Source organism: Fukomys damarensis, unplaced genomic scaffold (genome assembly GCF_012274545.1).
Source record: "Fukomys damarensis isolate Sample0158 unplaced genomic scaffold, DMR_v1.0_HiC HiC_scaffold_21, whole genome shotgun sequence".
Taxonomy (NCBI): domain Eukaryota; kingdom Metazoa; phylum Chordata; class Mammalia; order Rodentia; family Bathyergidae; genus Fukomys; species Fukomys damarensis.
Window position 1 is genome coordinate 38001406 of NW_022900933.1, and position 9657 is coordinate 38011062.

A 9657-nucleotide genomic window follows, 5' to 3' on the forward strand; every position below is an offset into this window, starting at 1 on the left:
AAAAAAAAAAAAAAAAAAAAAAAAAAAAAATCAGTATATAGAATATACAAAGAACTACTACAACTCAACAATAAAAATAACCCGACTGAAAAGCCCCTCTTCATCTTTATCCCAAAAAAGCCTGTCCTTACTGTAAATTTTTCTTTCTCTCTCCTGCTTTTCAGTGTTGCCCACCTGCAGACCAGTGTGTATTCTCGGCTTCTTACACATCCTCAGAAAACTGAACATTTTATGTGAAATAACATGGATTCACCAGGAAAACCCTGCGGCAGGGGAGGAACACCTGCGCCAATGCCTGCTACCACCGGAAGGAGCCCGAGTACAGGCGGAGAAGCTGAAGCAGGTAGCGAGAGGTGGGGTGAATGCTACTGGGCGGGCGCTCTTCCCAGGGCCTGGAGTTAGACAGCTGTCATGGGTGCACGCCTTCCCGAGTGTACTAAAGCCAGTGAATTGTATACATTTCATAGGTGAGCTTCCTATGAATTCAATCTCAAGGGAGAGACTAAATGGGCGAAAGGGCCTGGATCTCTCTGCTGGTAAAGCGCAGCATTCTGGGGGGAATGCAGATTCTGGCTTGTGCTGTTTCTCGTGGCCATGATGGCCTGTGACCTGTATAAGCAGGGCGGAACACTCTGACCTCAGACCACCAATTCCCCCCACACAGCAGGAGGGTGGGCCCCTCTGGTGGAAGCAGCAGAAGCCCTCTTGAAATCTTGATGTTATCAGCACGGGATTTATGGTCCGAGGCAGGAATACTCCGCTCCATTTACTCTAATGTTAGTTTCTGTTTGGATCACTTACCAGTGGGCCAGTACAATAGGAGGAAGTGAATACATAATTTCAGGAAGCTCGCTGTTTATTGCATGGGAAATGTTCAACTTGGGACAGTTGATCCTTTTTCATGGCCTTTAAAAATTAACAGCGTATACTCTGGCATGAAGCTCATGCATGGGCTATGAACCTGACCTCTACCTGGTCAGATGGGCAGTTTACACCTGGGTAAACAGCTGAGGTCCTGTGAGTGTGGGGACAGGCGTGGCCCTGCTTTCCTCAGGTACAGGAAGTGAGAGAGAAGAGCCACGTCCTGATATTTTTTTTGGTGCTGGGGATCAAACTTGGGTCCTTGTGCTTGTGAGGCAGGCACCGGAAGCAATGAGCCAATCTCCAGCCCTTGCATCATGATTTTGAGACCCAGAAGGAGACGAGGGCTCTGACCTGTGTGAGAAGAAGATGCCTCGGCGCAGGAAGCGGTGTGGTCTCTGGCCGGTGGCTCTCTCTATCCGGTTTATCAGCTCTTTGTCAATTTTACTGCTTCCAAACTGAACTGGAAAACAAGTTGGAAAACTTCAGAAGAGATGAGCTTCTCACAAGGCAGGAGTCTTCGCAACCAGACACCACCGGACAGAGGGAAAAGTCAGGGTTCACGGACGAGTCTAATGACCAGACCTCTTTAGGCTCCCCATGATCCCCTTCCTGCAACATGGGTTACAGGTCTTCCGTGCAGGAACAACTGCCGGGGCCACAACCAGTAGCACAGGCTGCTGCCCGAGCTTGGGCTGACGGGTGCACACCTAGCTAGCAGCACTTTTCGCAACTACATGCACGCACACACAGAACTTTATAAGGGTACAACTTGTACTGACGGCATGATTCTCCATGCTCCTTAACTGCTGAACTGAATTAATGTCAGCCCCCGAATTTCCCCTTCTGGATCGTCTTTACTTAGAGAATGGAAAATGGCTCCACTTAGGTAAACATATTCCAGTTGTTTCTTCTTTGATGAGATCAATGATCTCAGAGTAACAAGCTCGCTACTTGGGTGGGCAGGGAGACCCTTGGGAGTGCGCCAGTGGGCACTTGTCACCCTTCTGGGCTCCGTGATCCATGTTGCTGGGGGGGGCTTGAGTAGCCTGGGACTAAACACTGACCACCAAGTGACTGTCAAGATGCCGTCTACCCAAGAAGCTTCCCAAGTTCTGAACTGCTCAGGGAGGGAAAGCCTGTGATGCTTCCTGTTATCGATTATTTGGAAATATTTTATACTGTTTATTTTAAAACAATCCTTTGGGAATATAATGTGCAAAGGATTTTAGGATCTGTTTTCTTCTTGGTGTTGCAGCTTCACTATATGTAATTCAAAATTTTAACATATCATATGCATCCAAAAAAAGAAGAAATCGGTTAAGACCAGCATTTCCGTGTACTGTATATGGACACAATAACCAGAATACAAATCAGCCTATGTGTCCACAGAGTTAACGGATAAAGAAGATGTAAGGGACATCACTCAGCAAGAAGAGTGGGAGCCTGTCACCTGCATTAACATAAAGAAAGCTCCAGCGGACAGGCAGGCACAGCAGGACAGAGGCTCCCAGATATGGACTGTGAGGAGGTCACCTGAAGTGGACAGATGAGAGGAGGCGGGGAGAGGGGCACGGAGAGGCAGGTTCTGTTCAAGGCAGCAGAAGACAGGACTTTGAATGTGCTAACTGCCCCGGCGGGGGCAGGATGATCACACTGTGTCGCGTCAAAGTGTACATGTTTCTGAAACAAAGCTACTTGCAAACACACGTGCACGTGCACACACACACAGACGGACGGAGGGGACTGTTCAAGGGCGCTTGCTGCTGTCAGGCGGGGGCTACCTATGAGCTTGTCGTAGTCGATGCCCTTAGCACTGCTCGTTCGTACTGTCCACGGGTCCACGAAGTCCCCGCTGTCTTCGGTGGCTGCAGCGCTGCTCTTACTCCCGGGGGCGGGGTTCTCTGGGAATTGGCTAGGCTCGCACTTCTCTCCCATGACAGCTTTGTAGGTTGTCTTTAAAGACAACAGCTTCTCTACTGCAGAGTCAATTTCGTCCTGGAGAAAAGAAACAGATGAAGGAGGAAATAGGAGCAGGAGTACGGGCTTGGACCCCAGGACACCATAGGTGCAAATGTGTATTACTTTGGTCTCGTCTCCAGCACTGTGTCATTTCATGGCATGACATGACGGGGTGGCAGGAGGACACAGGGATAGTCGCTGATGATGACGAGAGCATGCTGGAGATTTCCCAACACCATAGTGCTGGGAACGTCCATAGCAGCCCCTTTAACAGAGTTGCCGTCCTCTACCAGGGTGGGATGAGTATTTATGCCACATCAACAACAAAGCCTCCAAGGATGTCCATGGTGACACAAAACAAATCTCAGGAAAATAAGAAAGTCAGGGAGGGTTGGGGATTTGGCTCAGTGGTCCCATTACCTGCCTCACAAGCACAAGGGCCTGAGTTCAATTCCCAGTACCATAAAAAAAAAAAAAAAAGAATCTAAAAAGAGAAAGGGGAACAGGAGAGATCAAAGCAGGAGGGCTTCTGAGTTCAAGATCTGGAGCTTACGGTTTGCCAGGAGTGTGGAGCTTCAGCCTGGGGAGTTCAGACACTGAGCAGAGCATGGAGCGTGAGCCCGGCCTTGGGAGCTCTGGTGACACTTGCTCCTGAGAGCTCCGTGCCCAGCCTGGGGTGAGTGGCACCCGGGGATACAACAGGCAAGTGCTCAGAAATGAGTTATTTTGCACCCATTTTTTTCTGAAGCCATTGGGAGGTCTACAGTGCAGAGCAAGGAGGAGTGAGACTCAGGATCAGGCAGCAGGGACCAACAGGCAGGCACAGGACGGTCCTACAGGAGGGCTGATGTACTTGGCATGGGACTCAGAAATGGGGGGTGGCAGAAACAGCCATGGTGGGGACACTCCATCTGTGGGTGTGCAAACCCCACGCAGTACACTCGGCACACTCACATGGCACAGGTCCAGCACCGGATATGGGCTCCGGAGGCAAGCAAGAAAATGAGTGAGGCGACGCAGCAGCAGCATATGGTGGGCTGCATTCTCTAAGTTAGCACGTGCTCTCTCTCTCTCTCTCTCTGATTTTTCAAGACAAGGTCTCACTTTGTAGTTCAGGCTGGCCTCGAACTGGAGGAGATCCTCCTGTCTCTGCCTCCTGAGTGCTGGGATTATAGGAGTATGTTACCATGCCCAGCCTAGTTCCCTTTCTTTTTAACAGGTAGGAGTGATTCTAAAATAATGATTAAAAAGTCTACTGGAGTAAACACACAGACCAGGGCTGGGGGAAGGCTCAGTGGTAGAGTGCTTGCTTAATGTGTACCAGGCCTGGGTTTTATGCCCAGCACCAGAAAGGCAAAATAACAAAAATAAAGACAAAAACAAGCCAGTAACACAGTGACTTATTTACCAAGATCAAGCATTATGCACTTTTATACAACCGGCAGCAAGGACAGTAATTGTTTGCACCACCAGTATGGCCAGGTGGCCACGATGCCATCAGGGGAGAGGACGTCCAGCTCCGCCGCGGTCTGCAGGGACCACAGTTGCACATGCAGCCCGCTGGGCCAGAACACTGCTGCATGGTGCGAGGCTACATATCATCATTAGTGTACACAAAGGCCAAGCAAATGGAAATGAAGAATATTAACTGGAGAAAACAAAAGATGGCAAGGAAGGAAAAGTGAGGCTCTTGTACTACTGCTTCAGTTGTTCACAGTCTTGGTAATGTTAGGACCAATAACGACCTAACCACCCTTGTAATGCAGGGACAGGAAAATCTGTGAAACCACAAGGCCCTCATCGTCACAGCGAAAGTCTTGAACTTTTAAGATCATCAGGAGGAAATAAGCACAGTATTTAAGGTTATGGGCCAAAGGATCAGCTGCAAGACTTGAACACACTCATGTCTGGAAAGATGGGCTGAAGGGCCAGGGTGCCATTGGCCCTTCATGCCTGTGAGCTCTGTATCTGGGATTCAGTCCATCTTAGATTTAAAGCAGAACAGGACAAAATAAAAACCTGTATGTGTGTAGCTTGCATGCAAATATCATTTTATTTTTTTAGAGACAGGGTCTGGCTTTTCAGGCTGGCCTAGAACTCATGACGATCCTCCTGCCTCAACCTCCAGGGTGCGAGGACTACAGGGGAGTGCCACCATGCCCGGCTACTACGCCAAAAGGCCTTGGGCTTCCCTGAATTTAGCCCATGGGCTCCGGGCCCAATCCCCCTGGGATATGAGGAAGGAATAACAGTCTCAAAGGCTTTTAGAACCACCAACTCTAGACTACAGGCAACAGAACACCGACAATTTACAACTGAAATAAAAGCACCTCAGCTATGGAGAGGAGTCCTGCAGATAAGAGAGAAAACCCAGCCAAAGCACCTACTTTTGCTGCCTTTGCCGCTTTGAGGCAGCGCACGTGCTCGCCCTGGGCAAGGATGATGTTATACAGCTCTAGGGGAGTGTCAAAGGGCTGGCCGTTGGGCATATCCGCCATCCTGGGGTCCCAGGAATTCCTCCGCAGTCTGGATGAGAGAGAAGGAGGGGAGGGAGATTAGAGGTCTTCTAGCTGTTCCAGTCCTTTCCCAAGTAGGTTGCAAGGCCGGCTGTAATACAGGAAGTGGGTAAGACAACATCGACAGTACAGGCAGAGGCCTGGGGCTGTGAAAGAGAAGACAGAAACCAGGAGTCACTAGGACGAGGAATGGACCCCTGGACCCTGGATCTCCATGGGAGGATCCCATGGAGGGCCAAGGCCTCCCAGCACCTCCTCTGAGGCCCAACACCCCCAGCTTGAACAAACTGTGCTTCCCTGGGCAAACAGACACTTGGCAGACTGCTGCTGGTTCTTTATCTCTGTGCTGGGCCTTGAACCCCAGACAGCAAATGCTCCGGGCCAGCTGTTCCATTCTCAGCCTGCGGAGACCTGGGCACAGAGCCTTGGCCAAGTGACATGGGGACTGTGGGACTTGACTTAACCGTGAAGCTCTCTAGTGGTGCTTATGCCTGTTTTTTTCTTTGCACTTCTAAGAACTGAACCCACACCCTTCATGGTGCACTGCACCCCAGGCCTTTATTTTTAATTTATTTTTTTTTTTTTGAGACAGGTCTCACTATGTAATTCAGACTGCTCTGAAACTCACTGTGTAGCCCAGGCTGGTCTCAAAACTCACAGTGATCCTCCTGCCTCAGCCTCCAGAGTGCTTCAAAAGGCACTCCTGGCTGTGTTCTGATGCTCATTTGTTTTTTTTTTTTTTTTTTTTGAGACAGGGTCTCACTATATAGTTGAGACTGGCCTGAAACTCACTATGTAGCCCAGGCTGGTCTCGAACTCACAGCAATCCTCCCGTCTCAGCCTCCTGAGTACTGGGATTAAAGGCATGTGCCACCACGCACGTGGCTCTCATTTGCTAGTCTTGAACTAGGAGAGGCTCAAGGCCGGCTGAGACCTGGCCCCAAGACTTGGGGCTGTCACTCCTCCTCCCTAAACTGGGACCAGGAACCCTTTCATGCCCCCAAAGGGCTGTTAGGAGGATGAGGCTGAGCCCTGTCACTATGGGTATTGCTGTCACACTGGGTTCTGACCTCTAGGGTTCCAGAGGCCGACGGACCCAGCTTTACCCGACTGGCTGCATGCAGGGGCTAGGTGGGGGAGAGGAGGGACATGGCAGCTGCAAGGCTGAGCAGCTTCTGCCCTGCTGCTGTTCCATGAATCACCTGAGGAACCCTGTGTGATAGGTCTGTGGCCTCTGCTTCACAGACGAGGCATGGAGGGGCAAAAAGCCTCGCCGACTCGTCCAGCATGGAGTGACAGAGCCGGGAGACAAGCTTGCACTCACAATCACCAAACTCTAGGGACCCTCGCAGTACTCTGGGTGTGTGAGTTTTAGTGTAAGTCATCTTCACACACATCGCTTATCACGCTGAAAGCAGGTAGACGGCTGCTAGTTTCTGAGAAGCAGCATTAATTCCCAGAAAGGGAAGTAGGAGAGAATGGGTAGGGCAGAGCCAGAGCAGGTGGAAAGCAGAAAACTTCCTCTGGGCGGGAGGAGGCAGCACACCCACTCCCACTGCAGACTCCCAAGTGCGACAGTCACTCCTCCAGCGACAGCAAGGACACAAGTGGTCCAACACCCACCCACATGCCAGTGCAGTCCCGAAGCCCACCTCCCCAGGCCCAGATAGGCATTTGTCTCCACCAGTGACCAAGACGTTGACGGCTCAGGGTGTCAGATCTGACGCCAGAGCCCTTCTCCGTCACTGGCTTTCAGGTTTGTGGCTGCTCTGCCTGCCCTGGCCGGAGCGCTGCCGCCAGCCTCTCCAGTTCAGACTTCAGTCCTCCCTGAGCCCAGTACAGCAGGGCGAAGAGAGGCAGTCGGCCCATCCTGTGTCCCCTAAACCCGCCATCAGCCTGATTAAAGCAAAATCTTACTCTTAGAGCAAAATCTACTGCCAGGCTAGCCGTTCACTGTTCAGCTGTCCACACTTACCAAGTGGATGGGTCTCAGATACCATTTGGTTCAACTCCTTTCACGAGGCTGCACCTTCTTCCAGCATATGTACAAGTGCTTGCTCTGGCTGAAGCATGATCCCCCCGTCTGGATTTGGGGGGGGTCTCTCATTTAATATCCAGACAATGCCCTGAGACTGGCAGGGTTCCAAGAGAGCCGGGCAGGTCTTCTGGTGCCTCCTCTAGGCCTCTTGCTCACACCTGCCCACATCTGGCCAGCCCTCTGGCCTTGCCTTTGGCTTTCTCCGCTCCCACAAAAGGGCTACTCTGCCTGGCAGCTGTGGGCAGTGGTCTCTGAGTAGAAACCAAATCAAGTGGAGTCTGAGCTGCCTTTAAAAATCCCTGGGAAAAGAGCCAGGTAAGATGACCCTGCAGCAGCCAGTCTCCCTCCACTGTAACAGAGCTGGAAACTTTCTCTGCTACAGAGAGGATGGGCTACATTCAGATCTGGTCATGGGGGAAACAGTTAGCTTTAGTCCCAGAAAGTGGCCGAATCAACCAGAGGAAACAGCAGATAAGGTCTCCCTGTTCTCAAGATCACAAGGCATCCACTCACTGCCCACACTGTTTTACTGTGCGCCCTGTGATGCAATTTCTCAAGGGAGTATTGAGTACTCAGGGGCGGTCGGCTGGAGTCAAGAACAGAACGCCTTCTTCATTTCATGCATTCAGCTATTTACCCTGTTTCTTGTGAGTCCCTCATCCACACCCAGATCTAGTCAACACCCTTCTTTATTTTTTGTTAGTTAACTTTTATTACTGGTATTATTAGCACTGTGGTACTTGAAATGAACTCAGGACCTTTGCAGTGGGTTACCCCCTATCCCGCTTTAAAAAATTTTCAGTCTTAAGTTGCCCAGGCTGGGATCAGAATTACAGTCCTTCTGTCTCAGCCTCCCATAGTGCTGCAATTACAGGTGTGCACGACTGTGCCCAGCTTGTTAGCTGTGAGGATTAAGTTTATTCCAGAGGCTTTCAGCCTAGGGTTCCTGGCCTCCCAACCTACACCAAAGTTTGCATATGCATATTCACAGGAGTAGCGAAACCTTGGTCTGAGATGCTAACAGGTCAGGAGCACTGTATCAAGTGTTTACCGCATAAACTGCAAACAGGGCTCTGAACTCCGCTGAGGGCAGCCTGATTCCCCTGTTCTCACAAGTACTGCACTCTAGAGGAAGGGAATGCAGTCAGCCAAGAGGTAACCCATGGCTTGTAAGGCCGCCTTAAGGAAAGGAGAGGAAGAAGACTTGCGACACTCACAGGTAAGACGCCCAGGGAGAGGGCGTCGTCCAGATGGCTCCCTCGGGAGCAGCTGCCCTGGGGGGGGGGGTCCTGGGGCCGGGAAACCAGGTTAGGCGGAGGTCCCAGGAGCACCTGTACTGATGGCGGCGGGCTTGCAAGGCCCCAGACCCTCCACGCCCGGATTTCCAAAAGCATTAGGTCCTGCTGTCCTTTGAACACCAGAAGGAAGGGCTCCGTCCCTCCCCACAATAAAATGGACATTATCTCGAAGGCACAGGAGACGCTAATTTCTATGAAGGCAGACGTGACTTAATGGGCATCCTCGGACACCGACTGTGCAGGGAGGTCGCGGCCGTGAAAAATACACCTGATCAGAGGGCGCTGGGAGGGCAGCTGCGAATCCAAGTGGGCAAGGCTCGGCGCCCCCTCCATTCCCTACAGAAGAAGGCAAGCAGCCGAGCTCTGGGATGGAACAAGATGCACAGCCTTGTAACCCCGGGAGAGACGACGCCTTACCCTCTACACCGAGGTGTCCAGCACTCCGGCGAAAGGCACAGAGACTCCGACAGCAACCAGCAGGCAGCCGGGCGAGAGGCAGCAGGCACCGGGCGCTGGCGGCGTCGGCCCGCGCGGAGCGCCCTGTAACGCTCTTCCGGCTTTCCGTCGGGTTCCTTGCAGCCAGGCTCTAGTGTTTCTCCTGCTCACCCCACCCCTCCAGCTGCGCGCACTGGGGTTTCTAAGAACTCATCCCAGTTCCTTTAAACGTCTCGGCCTCCGGCCCCTCCTCCGGCCAAGCCCTCGAGGGTTTCGGGAAGCCGGGCGATTCCCCTCGGTGCGCCGGCCCCACCCCGGCCCCGGGGTCACCGTGCGTCAGATATGAAAGACCACATGTCACATGATTCCATTTAAACGAAATGACCAGAACAGACAAATCTACTGGGACAAAAGCAGGTCTGTGGATGCCTAAGGATAACAGGGAAGAGCCTGTGAACACACTAAAAACACTGAACTGTACACTTCAAAGAGTAAAGTTGGTGGTGTGGTAATTATATCTCAATTAAAAACATAACAATGATTTGAA

General features: G+C 51.6%; 1 protein-coding gene across 1 annotated transcript in view; it reads right to left on the reverse strand.

Annotated features, from left to right (window-relative positions):
- Positions 1-9440, reverse strand: part of Wars1 (tryptophanyl-tRNA synthetase 1) — a 24368-nt gene extending 14928 nt beyond the window's left edge. Inside the window, exons 1-4 of the mRNA XM_010609118.2 lie at positions 9093-9440; positions 5211-5349; positions 2646-2859; positions 1216-1324 (exon numbers count right to left, since the gene is read on the reverse strand). Of these exons, the coding sequence (XP_010607420.1) occupies positions 1216-1324; positions 2646-2859; positions 5211-5321 (434 nt within the window). The 5' untranslated portion in view covers positions 5322-5349; positions 9093-9440. The remainder of the gene's footprint in view (positions 1-1215; positions 1325-2645; positions 2860-5210; positions 5350-9092) is intronic.
- Positions 9441-9657: the final 217 nt, after the last annotated feature.